Here is a 22,344-nt window from a genome sequence, read left to right on the forward strand (position 1 = left end):
TAGTTTGCTTTCCTAGCTTAAATTGTCACAGATAATATTCAAACCCAAACTGCCTGCTGCTCAAGTACTTCATTTGTCCCCAGACCAATAGTTGTTCACAAATTGTCCCTACAGAAAAGAACAATGATGGGAAAATGTCCTAATACTAAATGCAATGGCATTGTATCCAAGAGCAGCAGTGATAGAGTATGTGGAGTAGGTGTATGGAAGGAAAATTAAGGGACTCATGACTACTTTGAGGACCTTGTAAGACCCCCCAGTTAGACATTTTAACCTCTACTGCTTAATTTCTATCATAAATTATGTTGAATATAACAGTGGCCAGATAAGGACATGGAATTTGCCTCTACCCATTTTTGCACAGGTGTAATGTTCTTCACACAAACCCTTAGCAGAGATCAGTAAGACTTATGGTTTGCTGAATACGCTAAAAGTGATCTTTCAAGAGCTCTCCATCTGAAGTGCCAGGGAGCATTATATAACTGGTAAAGAAACCACAATCTTACACCCCATAGTGAACTATGTGAAGAGAAGGGAGCAGCCAAATATACTCTTCTGTCCCTGCAAAGTCTCAATAAACTCAAGAAAAGTACTCTAGTTAATCAAAGAAATACTTCAACACAGTTATCTAAGTTGATTATTTCAAGTCACAAGAATTCAAAAATAGCAGATGCAAAATTAATAATGACAGACAAAAGTTTTAAAGAAAAAACACAAAAGCAAACTGAATTCTGCTTTCTTTGAAGTTTATGGAGTATCAAGTCTTACAGAAACATTACAGAGAATCTTCTGTAACACACAACAACAGATCACAAAAACCTCTGCAGAGAGAATAAGAATAATTCATAGTGCACCAAGTCCTCCCTGTACTAAGTTCTCAGATTCCGGACAATGACTTTACAATCTCAGTCTCAGTCCTGTTCCTATCCTCTCCAATCCTCATTTCATTGTAAGGTACAAGGGACTTTATGACTTGAAATTATTCTGGCCTTAAAAATTTAAATATTTTAATGAATAGAATATTCAAAACTTAAGTTACTTTAACAATGAAGCCATTTGACCTTAACAAGTTACCTTGCTATTGAATAGGAAATGAAATTACTCATCCTGGACATAATTTCATTAAGGCTTCAAACCATCCAGGAAAGAGTAACAAAACTATATCATTTTTATAAACCAGGTTTATAAAAGTTTACTGCCAAAATCAAGAAAAGTTTGTGCCCATACAGATAGCTTAATCCTAAAATACCACCCACCCCCCTAAGTAGCTATGTATCTCCACTCTTTGTTCCCTTCTCTATATCAAAAATACCACCTTGACTTCTTCAGGAGGAACGGACAATTCACTATTATACAGTGAGCCTGAGGAACAAAATGTTGAGTCTAAAAGCAGGAAGTTATACAAAGCTGGTAGGGGAAACAGTAAGAGTTGTTCACTTCTAATTTCATCCTAAAACCTAAGGCTAGCAATTAATAGTGCGCCTCCCAGAATTTACATGACTATTACAGAGGAGAACCTGGACTTAGTCTGTGAAAGGCAGCTGACAGAACAACTGCCCTGTGGGTGACAGTCAAGAAAAAAAGAGGTAGAGGTTTGGTAGTTAATGAACAAATGTCTGTCTAGCCAGCCCCCTTTCTTCTGGCTTGTATCAACCAATGTAGATGCGATGGAAATCATTGGCACCAAAAGCTGCATTACACTTGGGACATTTGCGTTGGCGAGTATCATAGCGTGTCTTCACACACTCAAAGCAGAAAACATGAAAACACTTGGTAAGTACAGCATCCTTTTTACGCATATTACAACATGGACAGGTCAGGCGTGCCTTAAAAAAGAGAGAAAGAGAGAAGTCAGTCTGTGAGCAATCACAAAGGTTCATAGTCCACAATGGCCTCTATACAAGACTGTAACAGGAAGAAAACTCACCAAGAACCAGTATCAATGTGGGCTACCATTCTCTGGTTACCATTATGTAAAGAAATTGGTACTTAATTTCCCAGTACATTAGTGAGCCTTGACAAAAACAAATTTTTAAAAATGAAAGAAAGAAATAGAGTTTCTCTAACCTTGTAATCCTTAATCTCCTCCATTAGAATTTCATCACATTTGGGTACATTGTCTGGTTTTTTTGTCGTCTCCAGCTTCCTTCGAAGTCTGGAGATGTCCTCCTGTGGTAGAATAGCATAGCTATTAGAGCTGTTACCCGACAGGCATTTTCTGAGAAAAAACACAGATCAACTTGAACTCTTGGTTGAAATAAAAAGGGGCTATCTGTCCTCTCGTGCGCAGTCATCTTTCAAGAATATAGATAGCTGCACAGGGCAAATCACTTTCTTTTGTTTCAGAATAGGCAACAATCATCATATGACCAAATCTGAGATGCTTCTATTGTCAAAAGATATTTCATAGTTCTTTGAAAATACTAAAGACTTAGAAGAACTGAGGTTTCTCTTTAAAAAGCAAAAAACCTGACATCCACTTTATTTTAGGGCAGTCCACTTTTAAGCTGAAGGTAGTTTTGCTTAAAATAACTTACATATTTATTGTTATGAACAAAAAGCAACATGAAAAAAATGCCATTTCAAAAACTGAAAAGCTGCAGGAGAATTTTAAAATTCTCTAATACTGTTACAATACTTCTACATAAATCCACTCATTCACTCTTTTAATAAATACTAATTCCACGAACTGCCTCTGGTGTCATTATAAGCTCATTAATGGCCATGAGCCAGAGACTCATAAATAAATGTCGGAGAGAGCCACAAGCTGCAGAGATGCTTCCAGATCCCAAAGTCATCTTCAACTGTATCACCCTATTTAAAAGCTTAGAAACCCTGGAGCATGACTCTACTCCACTGATGTGCCAAGACTAGCACATCACATTTGATGGGGTTAAGGTAGAAGGCACTTGATCTTGATCCAAAAATAAACAAACATTAGCATACAAGGCTTAACACATAATAATATGTTAGTAATCTCTTATACAAGGGCTTTTGTATGGCTCTAGGGTGAGCTACAATAATCTTCACACATTTTCCTCTAAGCAAACTTTTTTGGATCATTTTTAATGCACTTTTCATAACAAGCCATACAAAAAAAATTATTTAGGACCTGCTTTTGGGGCAGGCTTGAAAGGTGGTGGGAAAATTTGAAATAATGGTGGCGAGAAGGTGTTGGAATATTGGATGTAATAAATTATTGTGAATAACTGTAAAAATAAAAATGGAAAAATATAAGTTCTTATTACATGCCTACTATGTGCTGGGCACTATGACAGGCTATGAGAATGACAGCAGAGGAAACAGACTCAGTCTCTTTACTCAAGAAACTGACATGAAATGACTTTTCAGAGCTCTGAAAAAATCTTGACATGTAAAGAAAAAGACAACTGATCTTACCTGGGCTCGTTTGAAATTAAACATATCCTTTTCTTTGGTGACACTGTTTTCCACAATCTCCTCCTGAAAATCATGCAGCTTCTTCTGTGCTAACTCCAACTGTGTTTTGAGGTCATCTGCCAGTTGGGCTGCTTCTAGAGCCTATGAAAGATGGACAGATAGAACATTACTATTACAACCAGTGACAAAATGTGAACCAAAAACAAGAGAGAGAAGCTATCATTTCATCAGTGGAATACTTATTTGGTGCTCTGAAGGCTCTACTCTAGATGACAGAAGGGTCAATCAATACCTTGCGTTTATTCATCTCTAAAGCTTGGGTCCTAAGCCCCAGTTCTTTTTCCCCCGTGCCAATGTTGCTTTGTAATAGATGCTCCTTCTCTTCCAACTTCCTTACGACCTGTAACTGGGCATCAACCTTTGAAGAAGAAAAGAATATATTTACACAAAAAAGGAAAAAATATATGATATGGCTCTTTTAATATATATGCCCCCAAAATGAATCTGTTTAAATATCTCAAACTATTATGAATTTAACTAAAAACAAGGCAAAAATAAATGCAAGGCTATTATTTCAATAAAAAATAATGCTGAAATTCAAGGAAGAGTCTGGGAAACCATTAGATACTCTATAAATGTAAAGATTAAAGAAAATTACATTTAGTGTGGGGGCTGGAGGATAGTTAAGATAGAGGAGGGTCCAGAAAAAAAAAAAAAAAAGAAAATTACATTTAGGAGTATCTAACTTTTCCAGTCATATTAATCCTCAAGCTGGCAATTCATATTAGAATATGTACGTTATAGCCTAAAAAGTCCGAAATATATCTCTTTCAAATGACTAAAGGTTCTAAATTAATCTTTTCCTTGATATTCATGAACAAAGAGAAATCAAACAATACTAAACAGTAAAAAGTAAAGCAACAAATTCACAAATGCTCATGTCAACATCCAGGTAAGCATTTTCAAAGGCTTCTTATGTGGTCTTCCAGAAATATTTAAATATACACAAGCATAGACATAAAAACATAGTTTTATTGTTGTTATTGTTGTTGTTTTTGCTTTTATTTTGGGTCACACCTGGCAATGCACAGGGTTTACTCTTGGCTCTGTACTCAGGAATCACCCCTGGAGGTACTCAGAGGACCATATGGGATGCTGGGAATCGAACCTGGGTCAGCCGCGTGCAAGGCAAACGCTCTACCCCGCTGTACTATTGCTCCAGCCCCAACACATACAGTTTTAACACAAAAGTGATAATGAATCATCTTTAGATACTTCTCCATATTAGTAGATTTACATTTGCTTTAACAACTACATTGTACTCCTTTGTAAGGATGTGTAATTATTCCCAGTATTAGACCTAATCATGCTCATTTAGTCTTTAGGCTTTTTTTCCCATCACAAAGATAAAAAGTTGCCATAATAATCATATATTTTCATGTCATTCACATATAATCATGTTTAAACAACACCCTCTTTCAACAGAATCCCAGAAAGCTCTATTCATTCTACTTACCTGAGTCTTTAAAGTCAAAACCTGGTCTGCTAGCTCTTCCTTCTCTTCTTTAAGCAACTTATGGATCTGATTGGACTTAATCCGTTCTGACATAAGCTTGAAATTTGCATCATCCTTTTCCCGCAACTGCTGCATCAAACGGATATTTTGTTCCTGCATGTCCTCAAAGGCCTGGCCTGTGACATCCATCTCAGAGAGGAGAGCTTCTTCCTCCTAAATTGAGGACAAAGAGAAAAACTTTGAAGAAGCATTATTTTATTACTTGTTTTGGCCCTACAAAGACAGAAAAAGCCCTGATATCTTCTGAACCCGCTTTCTCATTGCTGGTCTGATGGTTTACCTGTACTTGAAAACTATACATACCATAATCTCTCAAACTGATCATGCAGCAGCTGCTTAAGAGAAAAAAAAAAGCTCACATTTTCCTCATGCTTTTCCACATCCTTAGTGCTGGACAATTTTCCAGCAGTAGTCCAAACATCTGAAGTTTCAGTACAACCTGACAAGCTAAGAATAGTACCTAAAAATAGTTTTAATTTATATCTGTCTTGAGTATGAGAATACACATTTGATATATCTTCATATATTTAACAATCATTTGTATTATTTTCTGTAAAATTCATTTGTTTTGCCTATTCAATAGTTCTGTTGAGCTTCCTTCCACATTTTTAGAGGTTTTTTTGTTTTTTCTTTTTCCTTTTTTTTGCGTGGGGTCACACCTGGCCATGCACAGGGGTTACTCCTGGCTCATGCACTCAGGAATCACTCCTGGTGGTGCTTAGGGGACCATATGGGATGCTGGGAATCGAACCCAGGGTGGCCGAGTGCAAGGCAAATGCCCTATCCGCTGTGCTATTGCTCCCGCCCCCAAGATTTGATTTTTTTTGGGGGGTGGTTATGTTAAGATAATCCCTTCCATGATAAAACCTAGAAAAGAAATATTTTTCTGTCATTTGGTCCTTTGGTTTTGCTGCCAAGTAGTTGTTTTGCGTTTTTATCACAATCTCTTTTATGTCTCTAGATTTTAATTAATAGTTTGGTCTTTCCAATTAAAAATTTAAAGAAACATCTTTTCTCCTAGCTAGCTCTTCTATATATTCACCTTTTTAAAATTACATGTTGATTCATATGAAATTGGCATGCAGTAGTGTCCAATAATATCCAACTTTTTCCCAATATTATTTTACTTTTTTTCCTAGACTTAATAAATCTTTAATTTCTCCACTAATTTAAAACATCTTAAGTAAATGTTAAACACTCACTGGTGTATACCTTAGTTCTATTTCTGGACTTCCTTTTCAGCCCTAAGTCTGTCTCTAGTTTCATGTCAGCTTAACCTATTGAAACTAATTTCAATATCTGACAAAGAAGCTGCACCATTCCACTTCACTGCTCTTTTTCAGTTTTTTCTAGATAATTTTTATAATTTAAATTTATAATATAAATTGTCTGACAATATCAAAATTTAAAAAAAAATTTTAAATTTTACTGGGGGTCATCAAAGAGATATAATATAGGGTTAGGATGCTTGTCTTACACAGCAGACTTGGTTTGATACAAGGCACAGCATATGGTCCCCTGAGCATGCCATGAGTGAGCCCTGCACACAGTGCCAGGAGTAAGCCCTATACACCATGAAGTACAGCACCAAAATTAAATGAATACATAAAATTTTACTGCAATATTAAATCTGAACATAAATAGGAAAAATTAACATTTTCAAAATTTTTAAGGTTTTTCCCCCCCCAGTTATGCGGGAATCTGTAACAGTACTAGCATAGATTCTGTCAATTAGTTTTTAAAAAAGGAGGAGATAATACAACAGAAGCTGGAGGAACAATACAACAGGTAGGGAGATTGCCTTCACGCAGCTGACCCAAGTTCAATCCCTGGCACCCTATATGGTCTTCCAAGCCTACCAGAAATGATGCCTGAACACAGAGCCAGAAGACCTGAGCACAGCCAGGTGTGGCCCCAAAACCCAATTAAAACAAACAAGAAAAGAAGGGGTACAAGAAAGCAGAGAATCATAGATTTAAGAAAAGGCAAAACCCCTATTTTTTTCTTTTTACAAAATTTATAAGTTCTAAAAAAATTCTTCTTTTCAAGGTACAAATGATCAAGCCACCATTAGAACAACTTCATTTTATTTAGAAATAGGGTATTCCTCAAGATTTTTTTCCCCTATCATTTCTGGTACATTTATTATGCCATGATAACAAATTCACTGGGATTTAAAAATAAAGAACTATATGGTCATTATGAGAAGTCTCTGCAGTTCTATAATCCAGGGGAAAAAAATTTAGTGCTTTCAACTTGCAGAAACTGTTTTCTTAGTTCCGTGTATTTGTAACCATATTGCATATACATTTTTCTATTATTTAAAAAAATTGAATAAATTAATAAAATATCCCGATTCCCTATCAGAACAGGAGGAACACACCCCAATGTCTGAACAAATTTATTTTAAAGTAAACCTCCTGCTTCTCAAAAACATTAAAGATGAAATATTTTTATCTTTAAAAATAACAAAAGTAATATAACAAACTAACCTAAAGAAGATATTAAAAAGACTGAGATGCAAGAGCAAATCTATAACCCGTCAAGTAATATTTCCATGTTCTTTCTTCCTCCTTGACCCCCCTTCATGTTCTCTTACCAATTCTCCCCATCTGGTTCTTCTCTTCTCCCTGGATCAGCGTGGCTTGCTACCCTGGCCCTGAGCAGAGAGGTATATGCTCTGACTTGGCCTCACCCAGAAGCTAGACAAATCTAAATGAAGACTTTCCAACTGCCCCCCAGAGACATTGCCCCTTCTCCATCCTTCACTCCAACTTTTACAAAACCTCCTGAGACTTGGCATTAGATGTTTGGCCCAGCTCCTAAAAGCCAATTAAATAAAGTTTCCCACCTGCTTGGCCATGGCCAGCTTTTTCTGCAGGTATTCTATCTGCTCCTCAACTGCCCGGATCTTCCTTAAGGCATCCTCATCAGCCATTTTCTTGTTTTCTTTTTTCTCTTTATCCTCCAGATCCTTGAGTCTTTGTCTTAGATCTTCCAACTATAGGAGAAAAGAAGTCACAAAAAAAGAAAAAGCTATAATGAGATGTCAAAACTAAATAACACTATCAAGGACCTACACTAATATTGCAGAATTATAAAAGGATATCAACCTTTTGATGCTCAACCACATCAAACCAGTTTAGTGGCATTCCACTGCATTACATACTTCTACCAGTAACATTTTGAGGATTGCACAGACTTACCCTTTCTTCTAGACTTCAACATTTAAAGAGAACAGATATTCACCCGGCCACCATCTACTTAAGTTCCCACACGGACAGGAACCAGAGACATACAAATGAACCTCGGACCCAAGCAACTTGCGGCAGAGATGGCCCTGGACTTTGCAACAGGCTGTTTCTGCTGGACAGTTTCAGACAGGGGCAGGAGCTGTCCCTCTGCCTGCCCTCTAGGAACTCCGACTGTCGCCATTTTCTAGAAGCCAGCGATAAGTCCCAGGTACAAGTGATGGTGGCGCAAAATGCCAGGCCTCATGGGACAGAGGAGGAGTGGGCACTCCTCCTTCCCCCGCCCCAGGACTCTGAAATGAAGCCACACCCAGCCACTGTCTACTTAAGCTCCCACACAGCCAGGATCCAGAGACACATAAATGAACCTCAGACCTGAACAATTTGCTGCAGTGACCTCTTCAAACCCTAATTATTAAAATTTCAGAATTCCTAGAATTCTAAAATTTTAGAATTATATTGCATCCATAACAAACAATACAAAACACATTGTCTAGCATTGCCTTTTTGGCAAATATGAGTGGGAGTGTGTCCAGTCTCGAAATATCGAAGGTAATTAAAGTAGAGAGAGTATTGTACAAACTGTCTGCCACACAGGCAGGGGGAGGTGTGAAATGGGGGGAGGTGGGGATACTGGAGATTTTGGTGGTGGAAAATACGCACTGGTGAAGGGATGGGTGTTTGATGACTGTATGATTGAAACTCAAACATGAAAGCTTTGTTACTGTACCTCACGGTGAACCAATAAAAAAAAAATTTAATTAAAATAAAAATAAAGAGAACAGACATTCCTCAAAAAAATGAGAAAGCAAAACATTATTTAAAAACTTACTTAAATGGGAAATGAAAAGTTTGAAGACTACTCCTAGTCTCATTAATTCTGATACACCTATCATACGGTAGAGAATCTAGAAATCTTTACTTTACTTTAGGAGGGTGTTTGAAAGGAAAGTAAAATTGCTAAATTTTCAACACTAACTTTATAGATAAATGAACTAATCTTTCAGGAATGTGAAGAAAATCCCACAAATAAAGAATTAAACCAGAGTGAAAGCAGACCCAATTACCTCTGCCTTAGATTTCTTCTCAGCAGCCATTAGCTGAACTTTGTCTCTCTGTTCCTTCGGGGCTGACCGGTACATATCTAGTAACAGTTTCATCTCCTTTTGGCTTTCCTGTGCTTTCCTATGGTGAGAGTGGTAGAGAGGGGAACAGTGTAGTGAGAAAACAAAGGCATCAGAGCAATTCTGAAGTGAGAAAAATAGTTCCACTTGAGTCTCTGTATGACACAGTTTAAAGACAATAAGAAACTATAGCAATACTCAGAAAAGGTACAGAAATGTCAATTATATAAAAGACTTATTTCTCCCCTCAAATCAATTTTTAACATCAAGTTACAAAACAAACACTTGACAATTATTAAGCAGATTAATTTCTTGGGCCCCATACCTAAAACTGAGATTCAGTAAGTCTATGATAGGATCCAAGATGCATTTTAAATAAGTCACCCAGATGATCTGTTATCACATGAAGGTGGTGGGGATCAAGAGGCAATTTTAAAGATTAAGAAGAAAAAAGGGGGGGAAACTATAAGCTTAATATACATATTAATCCTAGACTCAATACCTGAGTAGTAAACTAATAGGTAAATTACCCAAAACTTTTATTTTGGGGGGCCACACCCAGCAGTGCTCAGGGGTCCCTCCTGGCTCTACACTCAGGAATTACTCCTGCCTGTGCTTAAGAGACCATATGAGATGTCAGGGATCAAACCTGGGTTGGCCGTGTGCAAGGCAAATGACCTACCGTTGTACTATCGCACCATCCCCAATCTAAAATTTCTTGACTATTCTTTCATATGCCAAAGTTGTTCAAACATTTTAAAGTCAGCAATCTGCCCAAATCTAATAAATAACAGTAACAATTTCCACTGATTTTCTTAATTTTTATTTTAATCATGACATCCATTCCATCAACCTGGATTCCTCAAGAGTAAGACTAAGGAATCCAGTAAGACTAACCACTAAGATATTTTCTGAGACCTGACTACTGAACCAAACTACAATAGCCATAAAGTTCATTATGGCTGTATTATAACTCAAGCTATCAAATTAATCACACAATTACTATGCATTATTAATAGTCAAATTATCATAACTATGAGCTAATCTATGCCATCAAACAAAATTTTCATGCACATCTTGCATGAAGTCATGAAGTTTGCATATAAGTGGATCAACATGGAAAGTATCATGTTGAGTGAAATTAGTCAGAAAGAGAGACATAGAAAGATTGCACTCATACGTGGAATATAAAATAGCTGAGAAGTACAACTTTGCAGTGATGCAATTTCTGGCAGATATTTCTCTGGACTTAGTTACTAAAATACAGAAATCCAAAACCGTACGGCCACTAGTGTGGCCACCCAACTTCATATCTCTTCATTCTCAGCAATGGAAAACAAATTATCAAATGCTTCCTTTTCAGCAGGTCCGACTTTAGGGGAGAGAAACTCCAAACAATAACGGTGAATTGTGTTGAAATATTAAATGTAATCAAAGTGAAAGTAAAGTGAAATTTATCAGTTACACAGACGGGGGAGGGCGCTAGGGATGTGGGGGGGGCGGGGTGGAACTATACTGTGATTCTTGGTGGTGGAATATGTGCACTGGTGAAGGGATGGGTGTTCGAGCATTGTAAAACTGAGACTTAAACCTGAAAACTTTGTAACTTTCCACATGGTGACTCAATAAAAAAATTAAAAAATAAAAAAAAATTAAATTAAATTAAAAAAAAAATTTCATGTATGTCTTAACCTTAGGTTTTGAGTCAGAAAGGTATTTGAACACAGATCTTACTTGAGTTCAATCTTCAGCTGTTTGATAATTTCTGCTTCCTTTTTCCTTATATCATCGTGTTTTCCTTTCTCTTTGTCCTTAGCAGAATCTCTCTCTTTTTCTGACTCTTTTAGTTTCTGCTTCTCTCGTTCTCTTTCCTTTTCCTTCTCCCTCTCTCTTTCTCGCTCTCTCTCTTTCTCCCTTCTTTCTCGTTCTCGCTCTTCTTCATCCCGTTTGGACTTAATTTCATTAACTTCCTCCTGAGATGACTTTGATGCAGAGGATTGAGTGGGTAAGTCTTCAGAATCTTGTTTTAGCTCTGCAGGTTCATCTTTAGGGTCCTCAGTACTAGACTGAGACTGCAAGAGGGCACTGCCACTTCGCAGACGTGTCTGGGAGGAAAAAGAAAGGACTAGCATCACTTGGTGACCACACAGCCTTCTGCATTCAAAACAGCCTAACAGGCCTAACAGCAAACAATACAGAGGAGTATTCTATGGCTGGTTACCTTGTTCAGGTCTGACTGGGCTTCTCTCAGTTTCCGCTTATATCTTAGGACCTCCCCTTTCAGTTGGTGATTATGATTCTGGAGGCTACTGATGAGGTGACGCATCTCCCGATTTATGGGACCTTAAAAAACAACAGCAATGTTATGAAAACTGTGATAAAAGCAAAAGCACAGGAGAAAAATGAAGGGATGCCTGAGAAATGGGGTGAAAAATACCAAAAACAAAATTCCTTTTAAGAAGACGAAAAATAAATTGTTCACTTTAAGCTTAAGAGAAAAAAAAAAATACCAAGCAGTAAACCAAAATGAATATATGTGAATATAGGCACTTTAGAACTTCTCAGCTAAGGGCCCAGAGAGAAAGTACTGAGGGTAAAGTGCTTACTTTTCATGCAGCCACACAAATTCAATCCCCTGCATCAAATATGGTCTCCACAGCACAGAGACAGAAGTAAGTCCTAAGCACTACCAGGTATGGCCCCAAAACAAAAAAAAATAAAAAAAGCTTTTCTTTTCACCTTAGCACTTAGTGACGGTACTACACATCTGCATCTCTTATATTCAGCAAAATACTAAGTGGAGCAAGAATAGTTATACCTGCTTGTTCATTGGCAGCAAGGGTTTGCTCAAATTCTATTCGCAGCATTTCATATTCCTTGCGGACTTGGGCCAGTGTATCTTCTAGCTGGATAACTTCAGTCCTCAGCTTCTTATGAAGACTAACCTCATCTCGCTACACAGAAAAGAGACACCAATTTCTTACCAAATTTGAAAATTGCATTATAGTCTATTATCGTCTCCTAAAGATGATCTGAAACTGAAAGGATAAAAAGAAAATGACAAAAAAGAATTGCTCTAAAAAGTTCCAGTAATTATGCAGCAGTTACAAAACAGTGATTTTTTTTTCTTTTTGGGACTCACACCCAGCAGTGCTCAGGGGTTCCTCCTGGCTCTGCACTCAGGAATTACTCCTGGCGATGCTCAGGGGACCATATGGGATGTTGGGGATCAAACCCAGGTGGGCCACATGCAAGGCAAATGCCCTACCTGCTGTGAGAAAACAGTGATTTAAAAAACCAGGTACTAAAGAACTAAAGGAAATGGTTCTAATTCTAAAACGTCATTATTTCACTGGTAAAATACAATAAACCTCAAAACCAAAATATAACCATATGTAAAGGTATATAAATTTCTATTCATTTTGCACAAACAAAAAAAGATGGATCATTATAAACATTACCTTAATTACTATGAAGACACAAGTGAATTCATGAAAGTTTCTGCATTAGAAAAAATGTTTTACATATAGCATTCATACTATAGTATGTTTATAAGCAGCGATACAATTTCTTTTTGGGGCCAGACTAAGCCATCAGGATGAGTCCATGTAGACTGTACTGCACATGGGCAGGAACAAGGGCCCCATGAAAATGGGTGAGAGTACTCATGTGTCCTGACTGGTTTGGATGAGGCTGAACATGTTAAGCTAAATCAGTAAATAATTTCATAAATTTCTGTCAGTCTTCCTCTTCTCACAGATCCCAGGTGCTTACTTAGCCTGTTTGCTTGTAGTATGCAGATCCCAAGTACTTAGCCTGTTTGTTTTCATTATGCAGATCCTGCTATTACTGCTTTTGGCCTATCAAGTATGCCACTGGTAGCTTGGGTAGCTTGCCAGGTTCTGCCATGCGGGCTGGATATCTTCGGTAGCTTGCAGAAGAACAAGTACGACATCATTGGACTGACGGAAACAAGAAGGCATCAATCACATCATGCCGTTTTCGACACTGGAGAAGAACTGTTCCTCAGAACATGAAACAGTAGAGGCGTCGGTGGTGTCCTCGTCAACACAAACTTGGCTATGAGCATAGATTCGTTCGAATACATACACATAATGCAATTTGGAGATGAGCGCTGGACTAGAGCCATTACTGACTAGATTCCACAGGACATCAAAAGAATGCCTGGCCGCCCACCTACGAGATGGTCGAACTTCTTCATCAAGACCCTGAACAAACGATTTGATGCTCTTCGTGTTCCTGGAGCAAGCAGACGCCACTGGGCTACCCTAGCACAGAACAAGTGGGGATGTTACTAGCACCTGCTCAAACAAATCAATGAACTGGACCAACTGGATGACAAGTGATACAAGTGAAGTGATGCAGATCCTAGGTACTTAGCTTGTTTTCAGTATGCAGATCCTAGGTACTTAGCTTGTTTTCAGTATGCAGATCCTAGGTACTTAGCTTGTTTGTTTTCAGTATGCAGATCTCAGGTACTTAGCCTGTTTGTTTTTAGTATACAGAAAAAGCTCTGGCTTTGCATGTTCTTCTAACTTCTTTGTCTTTGCAGTTCTTCCCCCATAACTTCTTTGTTGATGACCTCACTGTACTGAGCCCTCTAGAGGTATGAATACTAGGATGGTAATAAGATTTCAAGGTGCTCTACCTTTGTCACAGGGTCTGAGCAGATCCGGACCCTCCGGGAAACATATTTTCTCTCGCATTCCTTGTCTCAGCACCTCCAACTACACGAATATTCATGCATCAATTTCTACTAACTTTTCTCCCACACATGTAAGACTTCAGACTTATTTTTATATCTGTTAGTTTCACTACTGAAAATATCTATTTTTACTGTCAGTAAGCTGTATTTATCATTAAGATTCATACTTCACTTTGGCAAATGGATTCAAGAAGGTTCCAATTGAATGAGATGTCTGTTTTCTATCTTCACATATTTTGATATGCCTCTGTAGCATACCCAAACTACACGGCATTCTAAGGAATACTCTTCTCCTCACTAGACTATGATTCTTTTGGGGGTTTGTTCTTTTTCTTCAGTGTCAGAGATTGAAGCCAGGGTCTCTAGCATGCCATACTTTACCAATCAGTCATACCCCTGGTCCAAGATTCTCAAGGACAAGGTGCCTAGCAACTGCAGCCACTCTTGTGGTTGTTAGCTGAACTCATAGGCGATCACTTGTACCTAGGAAAGCAAAACAAAATATGAAGCAGAAAAGCTAAGACAAAGCAAGGCTGGTACCTCAATGAGTTCAACCTGACGCTGGTGGGTCCCTCTAGTCCCATGAAGCAGGGTCCGAGCCTCATCCAAGTGTGCTTTCAACTGCAGGCTCTCGTTGTACAGAACAGAGAATTGTGACTGCATGCAGCGATATTCTGGGGTCTCCTTAACCACCTCCTCCACTGCACTCCGCAATTCCACCTTAGCAGGGCCAAAAGGAACAACAACAAAAAAGCTTAAATTGGAGAACCTTGATTTAATCTGTTTTTTTGTAGGTTGCTTTAAATCCTTTTAAGAACAAACTGGGTACAAATAATAAACAGATATAGAAATAAATCTGTATCAACAATTTAGTTTTGTTTCCCTTATAGATGATGAGGGTTCACAAGTATGAGTATCAGCTGAAGGGTACAGAGTTACATTTGACTGTCCCTCATTGAGATCTTCTACCTTCAGTTTTTCATTCTGTGTAGTGACTTCCTCAAGGTCCTGACGAAGTTTCTCCAATTCACAGTGCCGGTTCTGAGCCAGCTCTTTGTTCTCCTCAAGCTCTGCATTCATTTCCTCAAACTAAGAAGAAGTGGGAAATTGGAAAATGAGAATAAAGACATTTTAAAATCATTCTAATTCCTAAGTTTCTCTCTTCACTGACCCACTCTCCCAGCAAAACCTCACTCTGCTACTTATGAACAAATTGCTAAACAGGTCACAAATCTGTTCAGAGCAAGTTACCTTCCGAGCATTGATGGTGATTGTGCCTCCATAAAGACTGCTCCCCGCACCATAGACCTTATAACCTTTTGAATTCACCTACAGGAAAGACAAAAATTCTTTAGTGAGAAACTTGTAGGAGTTTGTATTTTCAAAGGAGTTCATGCTGCATTCCATCTTTTCAGAACTGACTCCTTAAAATGGTTCCTCTTCTATGAAGTCTGAATAAAAGCACTTGCCCGTTCTAGAACTTCTGCTAAGTGTCTGTTGAGTCGCTGTTCCCGCTTTCGAATTTTATCAATATCCCACTGTAGGTCATCAATCATGGATTCCAGGACACACACTCGGGACTCAGCTGTTTCCACTTTACTCTGCAACTTGGAGAACTACAACCCAAAGACAAATATTCAGAAAATATAACCACAGAAACACCAAGTTAGAGAAGAAATGACTTACACTCACAGGTTCTTTTAATAGTTCTGGGTCAAGTACAATTCTGAAAACTGTGAAACTCTATATTCTCATAAGAAAAATACCATTTAGAATTCAGTATTTTTTTTCCTCTGAGAAGCACCTTTCTATAGCTAACAAGCCATCAAAATGTACATTATTTATTCAATGTTTTAAAGCCACACCCAGCAGTGCTCAGGGGCTACTAATAGCATAGAACTTGGGGTCACTCCCAGCAATGTTCAGAGGACCAGACAGTATCAAGGCTTACCCTCTCTTGCAAAACACACATTCTAACTCTTTCAGCCATTCTCTCAGACCCAAAACATAAACTTTAAGAGAAAAATGACAATGTCTTTGACTTAAAGAAAAAGCAGAAGGCTAGAGATGGTTTAATAGACTGGGTGCATGCATTGCACCTGTCCCACTGAACACTGCTAGAATGACCCCTACATAAAGAGCTTGGGAGTAACCTTTGAGCAGCCCTAGGACTGGCCCAATCCATTCCCCCCACCCCAGACCTCCACAAAAACTAAAAAAAAAAATTAAATATACATTGAGGAAAGGCATCTGTCTCTGATTTTGCTTTTAGATTACACACAGCTACTTGTTCAGGGACTCTCCGACTGGTGCTCAGGGGACCATGCAGTGTTGGGGATCAAACTTGGGCATCCTACATCACTCAGCCCATCAGCTATCTCTTCCACCCAAGACAGCTATCTTTACCTCCAATTTTTCCTATCAACAAATTACCCATAAAGAATAAATGGAAAACTTCCATTCTCTTGAAGGGATGGATATTCGAGCATTGTATAACTGAGATTTAAACCTGAAAACTTTGTAACTTTGTAACTTTCCACAATAAAAAATTTAAAAAAAAAAAAAAAAAGAAAACTTCCATTCTCTTTTTTTCAACTGACCCCAGGGTAACCTAGAATCAAAAACTATAAAAACTGTTGTTCTCTGTTAAATTTAGGTGTTACCAGGTATCCTCATTAAAAAACTATAAAGACATGTGTTCATTCATCGGCACATCCCATGTGTTGCCTTAAAAATAAATTCGTCAGGACCCTCAGCGCCTAAAGACTTTGATTCCAGAGACCTTCTAACACATTTTGGCATCCAGCACAGCTTCTTACAGCAATGCACTGGGACTGTGAGATGGGCTATGCAATTTCTTTTCTTTTTTTTTTTTTTTTTTGCTTTTTGGGTCACACCTGGCAATGCACAGGGATTACTCCTGGCTCTGCACTCAGGAATTACCCCTGGCCGTGCTCAGGGGACCATATGGGATGCTGGGATTTGAACCCGGGTCGGCCACGTGCAAGGCAAACGCCCTACCCGATGTGCTATCTCTCCAGCCCCTGGGCTATGCAACTTCTGGCAGAACTTTCCATGGACTTTATACTGAAATCCAAAACGGGACAGCCTAACATCTCTTAATTGTCAGCAATGTGAAACGGTTCCTTTTTAGCAGGTCTGACTTTCGGGGCAAACTCCAAATAATAACAGTGAGTTTTTTGTTGAAATATTGAAGGTAATCAAAGTAGCAGCCATTCTCTAGACTGTGAACTAAGCAACAGCCCCACGCCAGCCGAGAAGAGGAAATATCCCTCTTTCCCGGTTGTTTCCCATTTTCGGGGAAAAACGTGGGGTGGCGTCTACCATACTATGAGGGAAGGGGGATGAGGGGAAAAAAAAAAAGAGGAAAAGGAAAAAGAAAAAAAAAGAGTTATGTACTTGGAGCAGTGGGGCTACATATCTCTTCATTCTAAGCAATGGAAAACTAATTATCAAATGCTTCCTTGGTAGTAGGGCTGTCTTTCTTGGGGGGAAACTCCAACAACAATAGTGAGTTTTGTGTTGAAATATGGAATGTAATCAAGGTAAAGAGAAAATAAAGTGAAATTCATCAGTTATGCAGTTGGGGGTGGGGGGCGGGGGCGGGAGGTATACTGGGGTTTTTGGTGGTGGAATATGGGCACTGGTGAAGGGATGTGTGTTTGAATGTTGTATAACTGAGACATAAGCCTGAGAACTTTGTAACTTTCCACATGGTAATTCAATAAAAATAAATAAATAAATAAATAAATAAAATTCATCAAACACTAAGAGCTAGGATCCTTGTCCCCTCCTCTTAAAAGTGGAACAACTTTAATGATCCAGTGGAAATGACACTACAAAACTCTGACACCATGTCTGAAAGACATACTGCTTTTGCCTGGTATTCTCTGAAATAGCCAGCTGCCACCTAAAAAGTTCGACTACCTACAACTGCTTCAAGAAACATTCTAATACACAACTGAAGCAAGTTCCCAGAATAGCTATCAGTCAGCCATGAGACCAATCTTCAACATCAGCCCAGCTCAGCAAAACAGATAATTGTGGCTGGGGAAATATCAGAAGGAAAGATCTTTAATCTTGGTAACAACTAATTTATGTCTCAGAACACAATAAAATGTTTCCATTTTTATCACTACACTCCGATTAATTTAAAAGTACCACTATTTCTCAAACATCTTTGAAAACCAGTAAGAATTCACATAAATTAGTAAATGCCCAGGGGATTCCCACGTAATCAATCCACAAGAGACCTTAAGTGTTGTATAGGAAACAAGGGCATAATGAAGAAAATGAGCTTTGAAGTTAAATAATAGACTTACACTGGATAATAGCACAATCACTTTCTGGTTCTGTGCCCTCAAGCCAGTCAGCAACCTCACTGAATTTGTTTCCCCTAGTAGTAATATGAATCATCTGAACACTGAGAAATTTTTTAAATTAAAATGTCTAAAGTGCCAAGCACTCTGTAAATAGTTAAACTGTTAACTTACTAATAAGTCTAAGGTGGCAAAAATAAGGTTGAATTTCAGCACAGCATACTTTCAATTAACCAAAATCATACCTAAGAGTGTCAAAAGCCTTAAAATGCTTTATCACTGTATCTCAATCACATTATATAAAAAAAAAAAAATACCCAAATCTTGATATGGTTTGGTCATGGCACTGTGTTAAGTATGAAAGAAAACCCATATTCAAATTCCTACATCATTTTCAATATAGTTAATCCTAGTGCCCAACCCACAACTCAATTTTTACCAATCTATTTCTCAGTAACACTGTACATGGTCTTTAATATTTAGTGAAATTATTTGGGCATTTGGCATGTTGTTTTATAAAAACCTTTACAGAGGTTAGAGAGACTGCATAGTGGAAAAAGCACATGATCTGCACATGGCTGACCAAAATTTGGATTCGATCTCTGATAGGCCATATGGTCACCCAGGCCTGTCAGGAGTGATCCCTCATCACAAAGCCAGGAGTAAACCCAGAACACATGGGGTATGACAAAAAAAACCCAAAAAATCCTTTCTAAAGTGTATTTCTTCCTAGCTTGCCAGGCTCTGCCATGCAGGCAGGATACTCTCGGTAGCTTGCCAGGCTCTCCCAAGTGGGCAATAGACTCTCGGTAGCTTGTCAGGTTCCCCAAGAGAGAGAACTAGGCTATTAGATGCTTTCGGAAACTTGGTTTTATAGTCTCTGGATGTTGGTCATTGCATTGATGGGATTAAATGGCGCAAGGGGCAGTCTCTGGGTGTGACTGCTTAGCTACTGGAAAATGGGGGATCTGGATGGAAGGGGCCCAGTCCCGAACCGTGGTATATTCGATATGCCAATACCTGTAACAATAGGTCTCATTCCCCTGACCCTGGAAGAGCCTCCAATCATTGGGAAAGAGGGGCAAGAAGAGGCTGCTAAAATCTCAGGGCTGAGTGTAATAAAGACGTTACTGGTGCCTGCTCAAGGAAATCGAAGAACAACAGGATGACAGTGATGACAGTGACACAGTGATTTCCTCCTAAAGATAATGGTCTTAAAATGTCTATTAAGGGGACAGAAAGATAAGAGAAATAGTAATGGGGCTAAGGTTTTTGTCTAACATGTAACTGATCCCAGGACAATCCCAGCAATGCACTGAGCACCAGTAACAGTGAACCCTGAGCACAAAGGTAGGAGAAGCTACTGAGCACTAGGCACTCAGTGTGGCCCCAAATCCCCAAATGTCACATACAGACACAAAAACACCTATTTTAAAGAGAGGTATGGTCAGGGAGAAATGGTTCTTTTCTTTCCTTAGCCCTTTACGGGACTCCAAAAAAATTGTTGCTTCAGTTCTTTCTACATTTTAAGACAAAAATAGGTTTTCTGAGCAAAATGACTGTTAAAGCACTGAAAACTGTGAGTCATGTCTTCCTTGCGTCACTAGAAACAACGAAGTACCTCCTGAGACATGGTGTGATGCTTCTCCTGAAGGAGGTCTGTCAATTCCTGCAGTCTCATATTTTCTTGTGCAAGGAAGGAATTCAGCTCCTGTACTGCTTCCTCCACTATCAGATTATCTGAGGAGTAAGAACTATACTTTAGTTTAGCATTGATAGTGTCAAATTTTAAACTGACTTTATTATCTTGATATGACAGAGTACCTAGAGGTTAGATGATTTGCTTATGGAAATACAACCAACCTGTGCTCAGAAAAGCCTCTATAAAAGCACAAATTAAAAAGAGCACAGAATTATTTATCTGAACTAACGTGTTAAGGACATCCCTAAAGTTCAAAAGCCAAACTACATTATAAAGAAGGTAGGTTAATTTATAGAACTGATTACACCCCAAATATGCCTAAAATTAAGAGCTGCAAATATTACAGATAACTTAAATCCATGTTATAAAATGAAACCAGATACTATCAGGATAGAGACTGCCCACTAAAAACATTTATCAGAAAGAAAAATTATGCCCTGATTCCACTTCTTGAATCACTCTTAGAAACAGAACACTGAACAGATAGCTCACTTTAGTGATTTTCAACTAGTACTGCCCATCAGAATCACTTCTGGAATTTCAAAAATCAGACCCACCCCATACCTACTAAATAAGAATTTTCATAAGCAGGGTCAATGTTCAGAAAAATCCCAAAGTGATTCTGTTTCTGAACTCAAATTAAGAACCTGAATTTTCATCTTCTTAGTATCCTAAGCACTAAAACCAAATTCAATCATTAAAAAAAAAAAGAGCAAATTTATAAGCCAATAAACGTAATTACTTAAAACCAACGTCCAGATTGACATGGAAGATGAACTATTAAAAACTTGTAAGTAACAAGACACAACGTCCTAGAAAGCGCAGCTTACCAATTGCCTTTTGTTACATAATGGCTTAGATATTAATAATTAGTAATAATGGTTTTTATTTTTAATTTACATCCTATTTTATGAAGTTAAAAAATAAAACCATTTATTATCATACCACCAAAAACACAAAAAAACAACTTTGCAGGGCAATGGGTGGTTCAAGCTGAGCACACACTCTGCTCAAGAGTTGCAAGTTCAATTCTCAGTGTTCCCCTCAGCACTACTCAGAGTAGCACCAGAGCACCACTAGATGTGGCCCCAAGACCATCAACAAAAAAACACTAACACCTGGCAACAAAATGTTGCCTGAATCCAGCTGGGGGGCAACTGGGCCATACTGACTGTGTTAAAGGGCCTGCAAGGCTGTATTGGAGGGACCATGTAAGTCTGGGGAGTAAATTCCAGTCCGTGTGCATGCAGACCCCTGACCAAGTGCTCTGTTCCTAAAAATAATTTGAAATCACTAGTTAATATACTACTTATTTTAGTTTTATTTTCTTTATATTTATTTATTTATTAGCTTTGGGGACACACTCAGCAGTGTGCAGGGCTTACTCTCATCTGTGCCTTCAGGAATTAATCCTAGAGGTCTTGGGGAACCATATTGCATGTCGGAATTCAACCTGGGTCAGCCACATGCAAGACAAGCACCTTACCCATTGTACTATCGCTCAAGCCCTCAATTTAGTTCTTTTAAAAAATGTAACATTTTATTTGATACATTTATAAAATCAGTTTAACATTGACAGTTTTAGCTTCTAAGACATTTTATCTACATATAAAATATATATATATTATTTACCATACGATATTTACTGAATATCCTACTTATCATATTTACCATAATGAATATGGTTTATCCATAGTAGCATATAATTAGAATTTAACACCTTCTATCAATTAAAGTACAAAGGAAAAAGCAGTAAGACTCAGCTCTTTTTACATTATGTCACTGTTTTAATAGTCATTCACTCACCATTAACTAAAAACACCCACTAAATACTCAGTGTCTGACACTGAATAAGAGAGTAAGCAAAGACACAGTTTGGGAGGATACAAATTACATTGTTTACAACAGTCATCTTTAGGAAGGAAAAGGAGAGGATTTTGACAGTCTGGTTTTATATATTTTTGACCTGAAAGTTCTAACACTATCTCTAATAAAATTTTTAAATGCACAAGCACACTAACAGAAAAGCAAACTAAATCCTTCTTTCCACTGTGTTAATAATTTAGCTCAGATCTACTTAAAATAACAGAAATAAATTCTTACTTTCCTACTTAATAATTCAATTAAAAAATTTTTCTTTCAAAAATGAAAGTCTAACAACTTAAGGGTAAACAGGAAACTAGAATATTACAACTAGGGGCCTGATATAAAGTATAGGGTTAAGAT

The 22,344-nt window shown here is 38.0% G+C and overlaps 1 protein-coding gene across 4 annotated transcripts in view; it reads right to left on the bottom strand.

The window, feature by feature from the left end:
- Positions 1-729: 729 nt before the first annotated feature.
- The window catches only part of RNF20 (ring finger protein 20), a 32,870-nt gene continuing 11,255 nt past the window's right edge, over positions 730-22,344 (bottom strand). For all 4 annotated transcript variants that reach the window (XM_055136516.1, XM_055136455.1, XM_055136581.1 and 1 more), the window contains exons 6-20: positions 20,038-20,156; positions 15,546-15,692; positions 15,328-15,405; positions 15,046-15,165; positions 14,617-14,796; positions 12,169-12,304; positions 11,572-11,693; positions 11,085-11,455; positions 9,294-9,411; positions 7,827-7,976; positions 4,916-5,128; positions 3,692-3,817; positions 3,400-3,540; positions 2,068-2,169; positions 730-1,826 (exon numbers count right to left, since the gene is read on the bottom strand). In XM_055136516.1, the coding sequence (XP_054992491.1) occupies positions 1,650-1,826; positions 2,068-2,169; positions 3,400-3,540; positions 3,692-3,817; positions 4,916-5,128; positions 7,827-7,976; positions 9,294-9,411; positions 11,085-11,455; positions 11,572-11,693; positions 12,169-12,304; positions 14,617-14,796; positions 15,046-15,165; positions 15,328-15,405; positions 15,546-15,692; positions 20,038-20,156 (2,300 nt within the window). In that variant the 3' untranslated portion in view covers positions 730-1,649. The remainder of the gene's footprint in view (positions 1,827-2,067; positions 2,170-3,399; positions 3,541-3,691; positions 3,818-4,915; positions 5,129-7,826; positions 7,977-9,293; positions 9,412-11,084; positions 11,456-11,571; positions 11,694-12,168; positions 12,305-14,616; positions 14,797-15,045; positions 15,166-15,327; positions 15,406-15,545; positions 15,693-20,037; positions 20,157-22,344) is intronic.

Source organism: Sorex araneus, chromosome 1, assembly GCF_027595985.1.
Source record: "Sorex araneus isolate mSorAra2 chromosome 1, mSorAra2.pri, whole genome shotgun sequence".
In the NCBI taxonomy this organism is placed as follows: Eukaryota; Metazoa; Chordata; class Mammalia; order Eulipotyphla; family Soricidae; genus Sorex; species Sorex araneus.